The sequence below is a fragment of the Podarcis vaucheri genome, assembly GCF_965113315.1.
Source record: "Podarcis vaucheri genome assembly, chromosome: 6".
NCBI lineage: Eukaryota > Metazoa > Chordata > Lepidosauria > Squamata > Lacertidae > Podarcis > Podarcis vaucheri.
The window spans coordinates 67,877,107-67,895,913 of record NC_138764.1 but is presented as its reverse complement, the minus strand read 5'-3'; the positions used below and the strand labels follow the sequence as shown (position 1 = coordinate 67,895,913).

The following is an 18,807-nucleotide window of genomic DNA, read 5'->3' as shown; positions in this document are numbered from 1 at the left end:
TGGATGGTGTTGAACTCCAAAACGTATCAGCCTTGGCTGGCATGACCAGTGGTCAGGGAGAATGGGAGTTTATCTATTGATGCCATCATTCTTATATCCTGTTCTTCCTTCCTTAGGAAACACAGGGCAAATTACAATAAAGGCAATTACGTAAATATTTTTGAAACAGTAATAAAAAAAGAAGCCTTTAACATAAAAATCAGGGAATCATTAGAAACAGCAGCAGAGTCTACAGAATTGGCATTTACATCCAAAATGCCTGGATGAAGTTTTTAAATGCACCTAAACATGTTTACTGTGAGGGTTAGCTATATCTTACAGGGGAGGAAGTTCCGTAAATGGGACAGCGCCACTGAGAGGGATCTGTCCTATGGCCCCAACCAGCAGTCAACTCCTGCTGATTATTATTATTATTATTTAGTAAATTTCTGTGATGCCCTTCATTTGAAGATCATAGAGCAGTTTGCAATATAAAAACACAAAAATACATGCCATAATAACGAACATAAACATAATAACAAACACCCCACAGTTTAAAAGGACATAGATTGTTTAATTAGCTGAGGGCCTGGAAGAAGGGGAATGTTTTTGCCTGGCACCTAAAGACATGCAATGAGGGCACCAGGCAAGGCTTCCTGGGGAGAGCATTCCACAAGTGGGGAGCCAGCAAAGAAAAGTCGTATTCGCATATTGCCACCCTCCAGGGCTCTCATGGAGGAAACAACTAGCAGGGCTGATGGTATTGGAAACACTCCTTCAAGTACTAGGTTTCTAATTTGTTCAGAGCTTTATACACAACTACAAGGGCCTTGAAATGGACCTGGTACTGTAGTTCACTGGCAACCAGTCCAAAGTTTTAAGGATCTGTGTGATAAGAAGATCCCCCATTGCTGCCCAGTGTGACAGTGGTGTGTGGTGCTACCTGCAGTTTCTGGGGTGCCTTCAAGTGGGGATGTCAGAAAATTCCAACAGAAACTGGTGTGTCAATTGCCATCGTTCTCTTATCTATCCCATGTATGGAAAGGAAAGCATCCCAGTTAATAAGATAAATATCCACTGTTGGTTTCAGGCCACAAATGGTACATAACACTATGTAATTGATTATCCCCCCCCCCCCACACACACACACACATTTGTATTGTGCTTCCTTTGCATTCTTTATCTTCAATCCATGGTGAATGACAGATAGCTAATTGACCCCTACATGTTTCCACCATTTCGAGAAGGAAGCATGCAAGCATCCATAGAAGGCTCATCCTCCTCTCTTAGCAAAGTCAGGAATAGAATGCACAGATCCTTCTTTAGTCACTACATCACAGGCCTCCCTTGTGATTGAAGACCTGCTTCACACAAAATACTGTAAACTGTACTTGTGCCATTGGCAAGAGCTATTTTAAATAGTTCCTTTCCCTCAATATGCTTTTTTGTTTGAGGCTTTCTTATACTCTGTTATTTAAGACAGGATACAGTTCTCTTGCTACTATTTAAAGTGTAAAACTAAACATAGTCAGAGGTGGGTGCCAGGTCTCAGTATGGCATTAGTATAACATGCTTGGCATATTTTTCTCGTCTTGAGGACACTGCAGAACATGGCCTTCTTCTCTTCAACATCTCCTATAGAAGGCCTAAGTCCCATTACTGCTCTCAGAGGCTGATGGACCCAATGAGTTTCCTGACGACTCTGGGGGATTTTCCATCTATGATGGGCACTCCTGTTGAAGCCCTGGCCGAACTCTAAAACATCCAAATGGTTTGGGCCATTGACACGAGTGCCCTTTCCTGCTTCCTGGAGCCTACTTGGCTCCCTGGTATATTCCAGAACTTAAGGCAAGAAAACAAGTTAGGAGGCGGTTTGAACATGAGTGGAGGAAAACTCTGTTCGAATGCAACCAAATACTGGTGAGGGCTCATCATCGAGCCCACCTTGTGGCATACTTTGCTGCCTCCATTGCATCCTCGTTGTGCCATCTGGCAGAACTTTTTCAGGTTGTGAAAAGCTACAGTCTGACCCGAAGGACAAAACTGATGGAGCTTGCTGTAAGTTGTTTGCAAAGCATTTTGAGGATAAAATCGCTTGCATCCACCAGGATCTTGACTGTTACAGCAGATGAATCTGAAGGAGAGTCCAGAGCACTTTCTAGTCTTGCTGTTTCTGATGAGTTTCAGTTGGTAAGGCTTGCTTGAGGATGTGGACAAGGTGCTTCAACCAGTCAAGGTGACCACTTGCTCTGGACCCTTGCCCCTCGTGGCTGATCAAAACTAGCAGGGAGGGGACAGCTGGCTGGGCCAGGGAAGTGACCAGTGCCTCCTTCAAGAGGAGTGCTCCCTGCCTGCTTGAAGGAGGCAGCTGTCAAAGCACTCCTAAGAAGCCCTCCTTGGATTTGGAAAATCTAGCTAACTACTGGCCAGTTGCCAGTCTCCCCTTCTTGGACAAGATTATTGAGCGGGTGGACATGGATCAAATTCAGGTGCTCTCGGAGGAAACAGATTTTCTAGATCAATTTCAAATGTGGTGTAGGTCTGGTTTTGGTGCAGAAAATGGTCACCCTGCATGATGATCACTGTTGGGAGAGAGATGGGAAAATGTGTCCCTGTTAATGTGTGGGATGTGGGAAAATGTGTCTCTGTTAATTATCCTCAGCCTCTCAGCAGCTTTCGATACCATTGACCATGGTATCCTTCTGAAGTGGCTGTCCGAATTGAGTGTGAGTGGCCCCAATCTGTGGTGAGTCTAGTCCTATTTGGATGGACGTTTCCAGACAGTGATGCTTGGGGAGTGCTCTTCAGCCCTGTGGAGCCTTCAATTTGGGGTTCCTTGGGGTTCAGTTTTATCCCCTGTGCTGTTTTACATCTACATGAAATCGTTGAGTGGGGTTATCTGAAAATTTGGAATGTTTTAGTCGGCAATATGCTGATTACACCCAGCTATATTCAGTGCTATTTTTCTAGAGAAAGAGGTGCCAGAACTTAACATGAATACTTTCCTTATTCTGTTATATGGCAATGGTGCCCACCTGAGAGGTGCTGGAACTGAATTCCATCTGAAAAAAGCCCTGGCTCTACTTTTCCTTTACATCTGCAGGTGTGGCAGTAGGTGTGCTGAACTGTTGTCTTGTCTTGGTAATGGACTGGATGAGAGCCAGCAAACTGAAGCTCAATTCAGACAAGACTGAGGGACTGTCAGTGGGTGGTTCCGTAGAGCAGATGGATGGGATGTTGCCTGCTCTGGATGGGGTTACACTTGTAGTTTGGGGGTACTTCTGAATCCGTTGCTGTCACTTGAGGCTCAGATGGCCTTGGTAGCATGGAGTGCCTTCCATCAGCTTCAGGTGGTGGTGCAGCTATGCCCCCATCTGGGCTGGGAAAGCCTAACTTCTGTCATCTATGCTGTAGTAATCTCTAGATTAGATTACTGCAATGCATTATACATAGGGCTGCCTCTGAAGATGATTAGGAAATTTTAGCTGGTGCAGAATTTGGCACCTAGGTTGCTCACTGAGGTAGGATGGTTTGATTCTGACCCAACTGCACTGGTTGCCAGTTAGTTTCTGGTCCCAATTCAAAGTACTGGTTTTGACCTATAACCGCTCAGGACTGCAGTACCTTAAGGACCGCATCTCCCCATCGGCACCGACCTGGACCCTATGATCATCATCTGAGGCACTTCTTCTTCCACAATAGATCTGGAGGGTGGCAACACAAGAATGGGCCTTTTCTGTGGTGGCTCCCCATGTGGAATGTTCTCTTCAGGGAGGCTAGCCTGGCACCTTCATTATATTTCTTTAAGTGTCAGTTGAAAATGTTTCTCTATAATCAGGCCTTTGGCTAATTAACACTCTATTGCCTTTTTAATGTGTTTGTGGGAGTGGGGTTATTGCCTTGTTTTTGTTTTATTTTGTATTTTGTGTTCTCATTTTGTATTTGTATGTTGTGAACTGCCCTGGAAACTTGAAAGGTAGTATACAAATTTAATAAAGAATAATAATAATTACTGCAGCTGCCACTTCTGCTACTCTCCTGGTTTGGCAGCAGTTTTCATCAAAAGTAGATCATTTCCGCATCCCTCACACAATGTGTAAATAAGTCCTGATGGCAATAAAGGACACTGGTCCTGTAATTGTGCTTGCCGATGGATACTTCTGCCGATTTATGGCTATACCTATGCTAGTTTTGACCAAACTCAGGCTGAAACAAATTGCCCATTCTCAGAGTCTTATGGTCTCATGATAGACAAGTCATTGATGCCCAAAGAAAATACAGCAGCTGTCCTTGGAGAAAATTCTCCTATTAGCTACGCATATCATTTTTGCTGGAGGAAAGCCCTGAGGGAAAGGATAGCTGTTACTTTGTGCAAGTCTATTTGTCCTTGAACATGTAGCACATAATAATATTGTTTTACAGGGCGCAGTTAGATGAGATGGCAAGAGATTTGTGATTGGATCTCCCACTGTTTTTTAAAAGAAAAAAATGCAACTGCAGGTGGGCCTGATTCATATTAGGAGTTACATAGCTGGGAGAAGAGACTTTAAGCCTTTCTCCTTCAGCCAAGGTGAAACATCTGGATTTGATTATTGCAATGTACTCTACATGAGACTCCATTTGAAGAGTCTTCAGAAATTGCAATTGTCCAGAATGAAGCAGCGAGAATAAAGGTGGGTGCTTGCTTATGGGAGGCCTCCAGGTGGTGCTTCCAAGCACAATCCAAGGTGTTGATGATTATCTTTAAAGCCCTAAATGGCTTAGGTTCAGGATACTTATGCAAGCACACGATTAAAGGTGGCCAACCTTTAATACAGCTGATATAAACAAGGGCAGAGATTCTGGCAGTGCACACACTGCTTTGGCTTTCCCTGTTGCCCTCTGATTTGCTGTCGGATTTGTTTAATCTTTACACAGTTCTGGAGTCAATGGTGACTGCCCCATGGCCCTAGCCACATCTTGGTCAATCTCTTTGGCATGCTGTTCTTCTTCCACTCAACAATTGCTCCTTGGCCCTCCTCTGCCAGGTGCTGCCACAGTTCTTTGCTTCTTGGGTGGTGGGGTTCTTATAGGGCTGTTTTTAGTCCCAAAAGCCCTGTGTGTAGTTGTCTAGCCTTGAAGACAGGTTTCAGAAGGACTGTCTGGGGTTTAACAGTCATGTTTGGTCAACTGTGTCAGTGTTTGCACACATCTGCTTCCTCAGATCCCAACATCCCTTTTTGTCTTGTTTCTATTTGCCTAGCATCTCAAAGGTCACACTGAACCCCTTAGCCTTGTTTTCAGCCTCTGATAAGTAACATCAAGAATACACATACATACACACATACATCTTTAACAACTGCAGAAGACGTGCTAATGGACCTTCTGCTGTCAAATCTAGTTTGGCCCAAAGAATCTACTCTGAAATGGTGTAGGATGCTCAGCAAAGGGTATCATTCCATTTGTTCAATAGCTGAAGTATGGTAGCACTAAACAGCATAGAGGTGCCAACTTTGTTCTGCTATAAATAAGTCTCAGGTAGATTATTTCTGGTGTCTCAAAAGGGCCGCAAAGCAGTAATTATTTAATTTATCATAATTGTATTTTTAGTGTCCAATGAGAGGAGCTTGTGGAATTTTCTGCCTTAGATGCCAAAATAGCTTGATAGCCTTTGGGTACTATGCACCTTGATGTGAGGTGAGGGTATGTGCCCAGTAAGGCACTGAAGGGTTTTGGACCAACTCAGGTATGGTGAGCCTGCAACCATATGAAATACACACATCCTGGGTAGTGTCATCTAATACATCAATCATGCTGTTTCAGGCGCTTGGCTCTGAATATTTGTTCTAGATTAATTTTAAGATAATCCAGAATTCTTGGCAGAGAGAGTGTATCCTCTTGCACAACAGACTGTTCTTTTAATAAGGCTGGTGGGTATAAATAAACAACTTACTGAAACACTGGGAAATAATTGATTTATTGTTCCTGTTCTAACCTTTTGACCTGAAGAGAGAACATGGTGGTATGGGGGGACAGAATTAAAATTCCCCTCAAAACTACTGCCCATATTCAAACTAAAATGCATTTAACTGATTTCTCTTCTCTACTGCTATATTAAATGAAATAATAAATATCCGAGGCCTTTGCTTATAGCCTTTTAAACTGTGTTTGGGTGGTGGGGTTATTCTTTTTGCTTGTTATTATGTTATTATGGTATGTCTTTTATATCTTTGGATGAAGGGCAGTATAGAAATTTAATGAATAGAACAAAAATAATAATAAAATAATTACTGAGGAATTTATAAAAGCAATGTATAGTACAGGAAGTCTTGAAATATATCAGAATCACCATTCACTAGTTGGAACGTGGAATTGTCGTATTTTAAAAGGAACAAAAATGCAGCTTTTGCAAAATACAAGGAGGAGAAGGAAGCAGTTTTTAAACTTATTTTCTTGCTGCCTGTGTTAAAAGATGTGGGGGTCCCTGCCTCTGAGACAAACTGGTCCTCATGTTGAAAGAAAAGGTAGTTCAAAAAGGCTTACTTCAGGAAGCAAACAGCATTTGTCTCTATCAAACATGTCAAGTTTGAATGGCCTCTGCTAGTAGTGTTTGTAATTAGTTTCACTATTAATAAATTGCCTAAAAGAAAAACAAGGCAGCCCTTTTTTATCTAAGATGTTGACAGATTATGGCAAAGTCCTGGCCTTGTCATCTCTCGCCTGCCTTGACTACTTCTTGTCTCTCATCTTCCCTTGATCCACTTGGCTGGTGGAATTATTCAGCTCTCTCATCACTTGGACAGTATGACATCGACACTTCTCCTTCCATCTCTACATTGGGTTCCTGTCTCCTTACAGATACTGCACAAGTTGCTTGTCCTTATCTTCATAACCCCCCATAGCTTTGCCTCTCTTATCTATTCAATCTTATATTCCATCACATCCCTTCCTGCAACCTTTGCCCACCCAGCTTCATCATTTTCAACTACAGTGGTGCCTCGCAAGACGAAAATAATCCGTTCCGCGAGTCTCTTCGTCTAGCGGTTTTTTCGTCTTGCGAAGCAACCCTATTAGCGGATTAGCGCTATTAGCGGTTTAGCGGCTATTAAAGGCTTAGCGGCTAAAAGGCTATTAGCGGCTTAGTGGCTTAGAAAAAGGGGGGGAGCGAAAAAAATCGCAAGACTCGCAAGACGTTTTCGTCTTGCGAAGCAAGCCCATAGGGAAATTTGTCTTGCGAAGCGCATTGAAAAACGGAAAACCCTTTCGTCTAGCGGGTTTTTCGTCTTGCGAGGCATTCGTCTTGCGGGGCACCACTGTATCCAGAGTTCTCTAACACCCTGAAGTGATTATGCCCTTTCTCTCTTCCGGGTCCTTATAAAAGGAACTGCCTTCCAGAATGCCACCAAATGACTACCTGTCTTTCTGCCTTCAAGCTCTACTTTTAAACCTACTTTTTACAGGGAGCCTTTGAAACAGTCAATAACCTATTGTAACTAAGCCACAGTATGAGTAATTGAAACAATAGTATGTTTTTACCTGTGCCTCCATTCTCCCCACCCCCACCCCTGTTGTTTGCCTGTGTTTATTTTAGATTGTAAGTCCCTAGGGTTGGAACCTATCAATCCCGTTCTTGGTAAAGTTTGATGTGCATGGACATAAGGGTGACTCAGTTTGTAGAGCACGAGATTCTTAATATCAGGGTCGTGGGTTTGTGCCCCATGTTGGGCAAAATATTGCTGCATTGCAGAGAGTTGGACTCGATGGCCCTTGTGGTCCCTTCCAACTCTACAATTCTATGATTCTATATATAAAATAAATTAGAATAACAATAGTCTGTTTCAATTTCATGTGGTGCCAAACTATAAAAGGAGCACAGGAAACTTTGATTTTTGTTGGGGACAATGCTAACTCTCTCCATTTTGGTGACAAGAAACCTCTTTCTGTGGTGTCTGGACTGTGATGGCTTTTCCACACCTGCAGTGCATTAAATAATGAACATGCAGCTAGGAACAAGGCGGCCTTCTTTGCAGCACTTCTATTCTGAGCCCCACCAGAGACTCAATGACCTACAGTGCTGTTGAGCTATAAATCCTTTTCGGTGGAGGTTGGATTACCCTCTGTATCTGCCAGGGCCCACTTAAGATTCCTACAATTTTACATCAACCTTGTAAACACTTCAAACACCTTACTGGCCAAACAAGCCTTTGTATCTTTTCAAAAGAACACCACTTGGCGCCAAAACTTATCTGAGATCCTGGTTAGATACACCCTACCGGAGTTTAATATCCTCAAACTGTGGAACCCGAACAAAGTCCGGAAATGGATCCTGGAGAGAGACGCTTTGTTAGATATCACAAAAATACAGATCCTAGGGTCCTCCCACTGGTTTCCCCGACTGAAAGCAGTCAAAATCTGCGCCAATTACTTGGCGAATATCATCAATCCCACTCTTCGGAGAGCTTTTACTATGGCCCGTTTTCAAACCATTCCTACGGCCTATCTGTCAGGCAGATATGCAAAAATCCCAGTAGAGCAGCGTATATGTCCTTCTTATATGAGAACCAAAGAGGATCTCATACATTACATGTTGTATTGTCCCATCTATTCGGCTTTCAGGGATGCGATGTTGCAAACTATTCCCAAATCAATAGTCAACTCTGAGGACCAAGTAAAGTTTTTACTGGTGGACGCTGATCCACGGATTTCTCACGTGGTAGCGGTCTTTGTGGTGAAGGCCATGAAAACTAGGGTATGGTTCCTGGATGGAACGGTGAGGTCCCTCCCATTGCTCTCCTAACTTGTTGCTGTATTTTCTTCCCTGAATGGTGGGGTTTATTGGGTAGTTTACTTGCTGGGACAGCATGGCATGAATTTTAGCTTACTTTTATAATTTTATTGTTTATCTTTTAACAATGTTTTATGGTATTTTGTGTAAAGGCATGGACCTCACAAATTTAATAAACTTGACTCTATAAATCCTTTTCCTTACTTTTCCATATGATTAAGCTGCTGGTAATGAAGCCATATCAACTATTGCACCACCTTCAGAGAGTTCTGCAGTAATACCCAGCAATACAACACAGCCATTGACAAGCAGCAACACAACAGAATTGCCATCTGGGAACTTCTCCATCTCAACTACTAAATCAACAGGTAAAAAGGCACTGGTATTGGCTTGATACTTAGGATGATTCTTTAGTAGGCATTTAGCATGGAATCTCCCTACATCATTTATTCCCTTTCTTATGGGATGTCCACACAATTGCACCATCAAATTATTGTCCTCCTGTGTTTTCCCAGTGCTTCTCTCATATTTTCTCAGACCAGAGAAAGTCTGATGTATTGGAGGGTGGGGGTGGGATGGGACAGGACAGGACAGTAAAGTGGCCAAGTAGGGCAGCGTGGGTGGGGCTCTCTCAGTTTCCCAACACTGCAGGTCATGGCTGCTTACCAAGAAGAGGAAGGGAAAGGTGTGGTGCAGCATATGGTGGCAAGAGTATGGCTGATTCTCAGCACTGTTCTTCCATCTAAGAGGCATACTTTCCACATTTGCCTTGATGAATCAGCCACTCAGCACACTTTCAGTGCATCTTTTAGTGAGTGTTAAATTTTATGTCCTTGTGTTTTTTTGTTTTTATAATCAATATATTAATTAGTGCGAAAGCACTTTCCTGGCTATATATTTTTTAAAAAATAAAAAATAGTGCACTTCTGTTTAAATAAATGAGCCAACTTTATACTGTTATAATACTACTAAAAATGGCTTTTCTAGCCACCTTTATTTTGGCCAATCTGTATGTCTGATCCAGAACAAGCAGTAAACAATTTGGGTTGTGACATTTCATTGGCAGTAATTGGGCATCACTCTTGAAGTGCTTTAGCACTAATTAAGTTAACTGGGGTGTTGTTGCTTTTAAAGATGTGCCTGGGGAAACCCAGCCAGATGGGTGGGATATCTATAAAATTATTATTATTATTATTATTATTATTATTATTATTATTATTAATCAGCCAGGCACTTGGGTGAATTGGTCCCTCCCCACCTACTGTAGCCAAGTTGACAACAGGGCCAAACTAGATAAAATAAAGGGAGAGCCATGGCATTATATCCCATGTTTTGCTTTGGGGATTGTTTTTGCTTTTAGTTTCAAGCAGCAGGGTGGGGTTGGATTGGCAAAGTGCTCCCAGGGGTTAGGATGGTGAGTGTTTTGACGCTTTCCCCTTGCGCTATTTCCCATATTTATGTCATCCGGAAGTAAATCTGCTGTGCTTCTGGAGACATGACACAATCCTGATGCCATTTATCAAGACAGGTTCCAGTAAATGCAGAGACATGGTTTGGTTTTAGAACTTTTCAGGCATTCCAAGTGTGTCTGTGTGTTCTTCCTTGTAGATCAAATATTTTCAACTGAGGCAACAAATGGTACAAATGTCACCACCCCTGAAACACTCACCACAAAACCCACTTCAAATACAACAGTGCAAGCATCTACAACACAGGGCAGTTCCAGAAATGAGACAACTCAAAACACAACTTCAACACCACTTCTGACATCTACTTCTACAGAGCTGCCAAAGCATACTTTTTCAAATACCGGTACACCTACTGCAACTGAAGCTGGTGACCATAGTGCGATGGTAAGAAGTATGAAGGATTTAGATTGCTGCTTTGGGTGCAATGAAATAGTATGACAATCTGATTTCTATATTCAAAGCTAATCCCACTAACTAACCAATTCATTGTTTCAGTCCTATTGGAAAGTGTCTGCAAATTGCAACTCTATATTCTGTTTCTCTATAGACTCCAAGTAAAATCATTGGAATGGGGGTGGTTCCACTGGGATGACAGTTTTAAAAAATGGGTTGATTGGATGATTTGTCCATCTGGAACACCTCTAGTGGAATGCAAACTTCCTAATACTAAACCCAAGGATGGGCAGCTTCCAGCTACTTAGCTCATGTTAGCCCACCAGAAGGTACATATTTGGCCCGAAAGGCCTTTTCCCCAAAACCATTCCCCCCTGCCAGTGAGTAGGGCAGCGGCATTCAATCCTGTGGGGTGCTGCTTCATCAGTGCATTTCCTGTGGGGAACACCCTGGCAAAGCAGACCCCTGGAGAGAGCAGGACAGAACTGTCCATTCATCAGCTGGTGAGCAAAGAGTCCAGTCCCACTGGGGGCTCCCACCATACTGCAGATCAACTTCTCCCACCAAGCTATCAAAGTTGCCCCACAAGATGGGGGGGGGGGAGAGAGATAAGGCTCCGGGCCAAAAAGATTCTCTACCCCTGCGCTGAGCATGATTATGTACCCACTCCTCCTGCCACAATGACAGTGCTTCTTCTCTTTCTTTTTGTCAGGGTAACATCACTTGCCTCAATATCAAGAATGTTAAGACCACTGAAGTGATATGCTTGGAAATCAATGAGGAATACTCTTGTGTAAGTAACAACCAGACCATAAAGAATTGACAGGGTGGAAAAAGGCTTTTGGGAAGAGCCTGGTGCCTGTCCCAACTTGGAAAAAGGAAAAAGTGGTGCCCATCCTCCATTGTTTTATGTTTTGAATGAATATTTGTGCAGTTTAGTTTTTCATGGGTGATCTGAGTTCCTTCTCTTACCATTACTACTACTACTACCATTCTTATTATTTGTTAGTCACTTTATGAAAAAGCAACTTAACTTTACATCTGTGACATAACAGAATACAATATAAACAACTTAACTGTGACTTAACAGGATACAATATAAACAGATAAAATCCAGTTAAAAGTTTGTGTGTGTGTGTTTTAAGACAATCCAATGTCATCTTCTTGCCTTTAATTCACCTGGCTTAATCCATCTTCTATCTCCCAGGCCACTGTATTTAGCCTCTTTTTTTTAAGTACTTACTTTTTATTAAATTTTACTTTACCGTTGGTGGGGCTCTTAAACATGAGGGTTTGACAGTGGGAGAAATGTGTTCCCCTGTTACTTAGCAGCAGCAGCAGCAGCAGCAACAGCAACAACAACAACAACAACAACAACAACAACAACAACAATAATAATAATAATAATAATAATAATAATAATAATAATAATAATACTTTTATTATTTGGACCCCACCCATCTGGCTGGTTTGCCCCAGCTACTCTGGGTGGCTTCCAACACATATAAAAATATAATTAAACTAGAAGTTGTTGCCAGTGTTTTCTTTTGGTCGGAAAGAGAATACTTTCTGCCAAAAAAAAATATCTCAGTTGAGATTGCTGTATGGTGCAAGGTGGAGGCTGGGATGTGCAGAGAAGGGGATGGTTTACAACACAATCCTATACATGTTTACTTTGAAATACGTGCCACTATGCAAAGAATGCAAAGAATTGCAGTCTTGTGAAATCCTATGCATATTTACTCAGTACTAAGTACCACCATATTAAATAAGATGTCCTCCAACTAAGCCTGCTTAAGATGGAAGTTTCATTCACATGTCCAGAGAAGGAGAAATAAAGCAAAGAATGTTTTGGAGAAGGATTAAGGAGTGCAGAAAAGCAATTGCAGAAAAACAGACAGGTGAACGTTATTCTTAATTAAAATTTATACCCCACATTCTATACTCAAGTGAGCTAACAAATAATAAATTTTTTTGGGGGGTCATTTAAATAATAATAATAATCTCAACATCTTCTTCTGAAATAAATAGCGCTACATCTAATTCTTATCCATGTGTAAAAGGTAAAGGTAAAGGTACCCCTGCCCGAACGGGCCAGTCTTGACAGACTCTGGGGTTTGTGCGCCCATCTCACATCTATAGGCCGGGGGCCAGCGCTGTCCGGAGACACTTCCGGGTCACGTGGCCAGCGTGACAAGCTGCATCTGGCGAGCCAGCGCAGCACACGGAACGCCGTTTACCTTCCCGCTGGTAAGCGGTACCTATTTATCTACTTGCACCCGAGGGTGCTTTCGAACTGCTAGGTTGGCAGGCGCTGGGACCGAGCAGCGGGAGCGCACCCCGCCGCGGGGATTCGAACCGCCGACCTTTCGATCGGCAAGCCCTAGGCGCTGAGGCTTTTACCCACAGCGCCACCTGCGTCCATGTGTATTCAGAACTAAATTCCACTGAGTTAAGTGGGATTTATTCCCCATTCCAAATCAGTGTGTTAGGAATGCAGCCTTAATCGAGTCTTAAAAGGAACAATTTCATTTATATTTGTTAAGGTGCTGTTGAGTCTTACTAGATAAATTATCCCAGAGTATGGTGAACACAATAAAAAGGGGTCTGCTATATTCCCAAGCATTCTGACTCTTCAAGATTAAGGGAAATCTAAGCAAGGGCTTCCCAGCATATTTTAGTGGGCAAGGAGGCTCAGATGGCTTCTAAGATCAGGGAAGACAGAGCTAATGCAGAGGTTCCTCGGTGTCCACTTGAAGCCTGACACCACTTTCGCTCTCTGAGTGTGCTTGCAGTAATGAATGAAGAGGTGGAACAGCACCCTCCCCTTGCCTTTCAGTCCTTCTCTGCTGCTGCTGCTGCTATGCAGAGTTCTTCTCTGCACAGTTATACTGAGTGGATCCAGAATAAAAGGGCAAGAAAACAAGGAGTGACTGGCTAGGACAAGGTGGGTGTCCTCCAAGAGGGTGGATCAGTGAGGGCACCTTATCCCAGGGCCCCTGGGTGTTGCAGTCAAAGTAAAATAATTGCTTTGGAGTTTAAAAACATCTGTAGGGCCACAGCTTATCCACCCTTCTTTAGAGGAAGGAGCTGCTGTGGAATAAACTCCTGCTGCTTCGTAGCAATGGAAAGTGGCATTGGGATGGGATTCTTAATCTTACTGTGTTATTGGCTTCTGTCCTGTAAAGCACAAACACACAAACTTGAATTTATGCCTGTTTACATATACTGGAAGCATATCAAGGAGAACTATGCTGAACATCTGTTGAAATAAACTCCTCAGGGACTTTACAGTTTAGTACTGGAGCCACCTAGTGGATGAAATATCAGCAGGAAAACGAATAGCGTGCATATGTGTAGATGTAATACAGTACATTTTGTTTCATGATCCCAAAATTCAGGCTAGCTATACCCTAATTCTATTATCTGTTTGCTGTACTGCTTTGGTGTTCAGTGGTGTATAAATTTTCAGGGCTGATTATAATCATGTAAAACTTTATCCTAAATATCTGTGTTACCTTTTCAGCCAGTCAGGCATCATTGCAGCCCTGTAATACTGCCATAATTTATATATTGAAATTAATGGCACTGCCATTAGATCTGGCTGCTAAGCCTTGATTCTTTGTATTGAAGTTGCACTTTGAGTGAAGATTCCAATTCTGCCCCAAATGATTTATCTCATCTTTTTATATAGTTGTGCACATTCCCTTAACCTTTAAATCACTAGCGATACTGATACCGGTTATGGCTTCTAAGTGCTTTTAATAACATAATTAATAGGTCTGAATGTGCTCATGCTAATGTTTCAGAACACAGAGTTCATATAATGGTCAAATTGATGGTTAATTGATAATTAATAATGAAATACATGTCAACGAGGAGCTTTATAATTTGCACAATTAACAAGGTGAAGATGGGGATCAACAAATTATAGAATTGTAGAGTTGGAAGGGACACCAAGGGTCATCTAGTCCAACCCCCTTCAGTGCAGGAATCTAACTAGATTATACATGACAGATGGCCATAGAACCTCTGCTTAGAAACCTCCAAGGAGGGAGAATACACTATCTCTTGTGGGAGTTTGTTCCACTGTCAAACAGCTCTTACTGCCAGAAAGTTCTTCCTGATGTTTAGTTGGAATTTCCTTTCTTGTAACTTTAACATTAACATCCACCTAAATTTATTGGATTATCCAGCTGGAAATGGAAAAGTTTAAGAGTAAACTCTGTATTCTAAAGTCAGAGATGGGCATATGAAACTATACCATTCATGCAACAACAACAATAGCTCTCTGGCCGGAGGGATGCCCTGTTAGGGGTGCTCCTAACACATACTCAACACAAACACGAATACAAACTTCTGAAACTACTGTGAAGAGTAGAGTAGACCCTATTAACTATACTGTGGCCTGCAGATGTCCACTTCAGAGTGGTGCATAGAAGGACTCTCACTGTGGTGGCACCTGAGATTAGGCAGGCACCAACTGCTAGTTGCTTTTGTCAGCAACTGGAAACATACCTCCTCATCCCTAGGTTATCACCGATAGTCAATACAGGCTCTTGCCATCTCTGGTTATTGTGGCCTAACAATGATTTTAATCAAAAACAATAAATATTATGCAGAATCAATGTCATTAGGAAAAGTTCCAGATTTAATGTATTCATAAAAATTGACATTGCCCTCAGCCATCCTTTGAAATTCACACTTTTCTGAATTTTGTAATGAAATTTTCCAACCAAGTTATGTGTGCAAAAATGCATTTACTAGGGTAAAATGCATGCATTAGTAGAAATAGCATAAGCAAATACATTATATTATGGGAAACTGTTTCACAAAACTGTGCATATTAGGCAAAGCTGCATACAAAAATGTGTATGTTGGAGGGAAATTGTCCTAAAATGCTAACGGATTCATGAGGACTTCTAAAAATGTTTTTCACAAAGTGATGTAATGTGGAGAACTAAACTTAAGTATGGAAAAATGGGAACTCAGATAAACCAAAAGTGACAGATTTGCCCATTGCTAGTCTGAGCTGCTATTTCTGAGAAAACTGATAACTGCATCTGAGTTGTGCGTAGATAGAATAGGCTGAGGTCCTCCTCTGTTTTCCTGTTGCCCTTTCCCAGTAAACTGCTTTATATCTCTGTTCTGTACAGAGGAAACTCTGACATTCTTTCAAGAGTTCTTTCCACAGCAAAGGAAAAACACTACAGAGGAGTGTTTTTCCTCAAACCTATCAAACTAATGTTTATGGGAACAGTTTGACTAGGTTTTATTTTAACTTCCATTTTCCCAGGCATAAAGTATTCTGTGACAAATAATGCCCCCCCCCCAAAAAAGCCATTTGTAGTGATCGTGAAGTTTGCTGCATATATATTTTAACTGGTCTGATACTTGGGCTTGGAACCTGCCTATCTAAAAAGATCCTTTCAAGTGGGAGACAGCTGGGCTGGAGTCTTTCTTCCTGATGTGCTGGAGTGTTTGTTTAAAGAAGATGTTTGTTTGTTTGCTTGTTTGTTTGCTGTTTTGTTCCTTTGTAACATGGGGAAGCATTAAAAAATGACACACACATACACCAATCCCCTGTAAACTTAAAGTAGAAAAATGCTACTCTGTCACTTAATTCAGCTGCATATAGACCAGGCTTGAACTAGTGGCCATCGCTATGCCTTGTGATATTGAGCTGCACAAGTTAATTACATAATTTGCAGTTTCATCAAAATTTAGATAGGACACAACTACATTTGTTTTCTTTAATGAAATTTGCAAATACAAAAAAACAAAACATCAAATTAAAAACGACAGTGGCAGCGATGATTCTAATAATTTGTATTTTTACTCCTCTTGCTCTTGTCACAACTACATTTTAAAGAGAAGTTGGAAAGAGAGTGTAAAGCAGAAAGCTGGAGGCATGAAGACAGATCATGGTGGAGAGGGAAGATGGAGATATGTAGTGGAGAGAGAGAGAGAGAGAGAGAGAGAGAGAGAGAGAGAGAGAGAGAGAAATGGGTCTCAAGTAGTAGTAGGTTGGGGTTAAATGTGGGTGATGACTACTAAATTATATGTTGGCTGAACCTTTTCCAGTCAGCACCATTGGGGTGACCCTGAGTTCTAGTCCTATAAACAAATATCAGCAGGAGTCTGATTCCAGAGAAAGATCAGGACCACCATGTTGTGGGGGGGGGGAGTATTTTGCTGTACTGGGCCCAAGCTAGACTTTGACCTTTCAATTTTAAGCAAAGTCTATAGCAGGCATCCCCAAACTCACCCTCCAGATGTTTTGGGACTGCAATTCCCATCATCCCTTACCACTGGTCCTGTTAGCTAGGGATGATGGGAGTTGTAGTCCCAAAGCATCTGGAGGGGTGAGTTTGGGGGTGCCTGGTCTATAGTCTTGTAGAATGACAGTTACAAAGCCAAACATACCATTCTCTCCAACTGCTTTCTGAGAAACAAGCCTGCTCCCAGTTTGGAGGATTTTTTTAGCCAATGAGTTAAGCCATAGCTATGATTGATTGGCACGTGCTATAGAACAATTCAGAGCTGAGTGCCTCAGGGCAGATGGAATGAATCAGGAAACATCTTCTCCAGACAATGGAGAAGGAACTTCCTAGTTCATTTTGAAGTCATTTTGAGTTCTTCCTTGAGGTGAGTGTGTCCGTGACTCTAGTTTTTCTTGAAATGCATACAGAAGAATGGCTGCCTGGGTCATTCTGAAGGAGCTTTCTGGTTCATTTTGAAGCTGCTGTTCATATTCCCTGGTAGAGGAGTGATTGCTACCCTGAGGGGGCAGGATTCACCTAAGAAGCCCTGTCAGAGAAAGCCCCATGGAAGGACTTGCACTCAAGAAATGAAGTCCCCCCCCCTCCACCCTGTCTTCCCCCTTCTAAAGGGAAATGCAGTTGAGGGTGGGGGCTATAACAAGTGGATTTGCAGGCAGACATTCAACAAGCTAAGCTTATATTCTAAAATGGAGATACAGTTGTGGAAGCGATTTTATATGTCGATCAGATTGGATCAGTTGGTCAGATATCTTATTACTTGTATGTGGCCTCCAATTTATTTGGAGGACCCGCCACCCTCACCTGCAAAAGAGAATACAAATTTGCATAAATATGCATAAGAAACAAATCATACAAAACAATGTGTGATCTCTTGTGAGATGGAAAGCCTAACCCACAGCATACCGAGGCCAGAAAATCTTGTGCACCCCTGGGGATTATGACGTCCTATAGAGGACCAGGCACTTTAAACCTTTATAGGACTGGAAAATTCAAGATCAAATTTGTAATGATCCCAGCCTGATCAAGTGTGATTTATCAGGCCAGGGAGGTTGTTTATTTCAGTTGTATCATTTCTATTGTTTGAGGGAGAAATCAGTTGACTATCTGGCTGCCAGTTGGGAATGTGTTGAGGTTCTCTTGGGTAAAGTTTGTGTGATACAGATTACTCCAAGTCACATGGTCTTGACACACAAAAACTACATTACTTGTGCAAACAAAGCAGTATTATTCATGTGAGTGATGGTGTTTGAACCATGCATCAACAGAAAATACCACTTAGCTGCTACCAATTCTATTCAGCTCAGTGTAAACCGTTGATAGAACAGAATAAAAAAGCCAGTGGCAAGAATGTGCAAATTGAGTTAATTTGATAGGCCAAGTTCTAATAAAAGTTTCCCATGAATCCAACCTTATCTCAAGAAAATGCTGTAATCTTTTGTTGTGGATTCCAGTTCTCTCTATAATGGGCAAATATTAACAATCTCATGTTTTGGTTGGAGACTGAAATCTGGATCTTGAACATAACCGGAAAAATGGGCAAAGAGCATTTGCCAGATGACATAATCCCTTCAAAAACAGATGTTTTCCCTGATGTACACTTTGGAGCATTAAGTTTGTTGTTCTCTTGGGAATCATTTGCCCCAAGCCATGCTGTGAAGGCATGATGGGAATAAAGTTACATATATATAAAATGACAGGAGAATAATGAAAACCACAAAGATTATTATATCATAATGGGTAAAAGACTGAACCAGGAAGTCTTGAATTAAAATTTTGCCTCTATCACTAGTTCATTCAGTGGCCTCCGACAAGCCAATCTTACTCAACTTCAGCTCCCCACCTGCAATATGGGCGTAACAACAACAACAAAGGGTTGTATCCAACCAAGTCTTACTTGGAGTAGACCTATTGAAATTAA

The 18,807-nt window shown here is 41.9% G+C and overlaps 2 protein-coding genes across 3 annotated transcripts in view; one reads left to right on the top strand and one right to left on the bottom strand.

Moving 5' to 3' along the window:
* Positions 1-18,807, bottom strand: part of LOC309535364 (uncharacterized protein) — a 123,300-nt gene that overhangs the window by 44,224 nt on the left and 60,269 nt on the right. The window lies entirely within an intron of this gene.
* The window catches only part of CD34 (CD34 molecule), a 138,351-nt gene that overhangs the window by 107,099 nt on the left and 12,445 nt on the right, over positions 1-18,807 (top strand). For both annotated transcript variants that reach the window (XM_082228380.1, XM_082228379.1), the window contains 3 exons: positions 8,965-9,111; positions 10,352-10,596; positions 11,318-11,398. In XM_082228380.1, the coding sequence (XP_082084506.1) occupies positions 8,965-9,111; positions 10,352-10,596; positions 11,318-11,398 (473 nt within the window). The remainder of the gene's footprint in view (positions 1-8,964; positions 9,112-10,351; positions 10,597-11,317; positions 11,399-18,807) is intronic.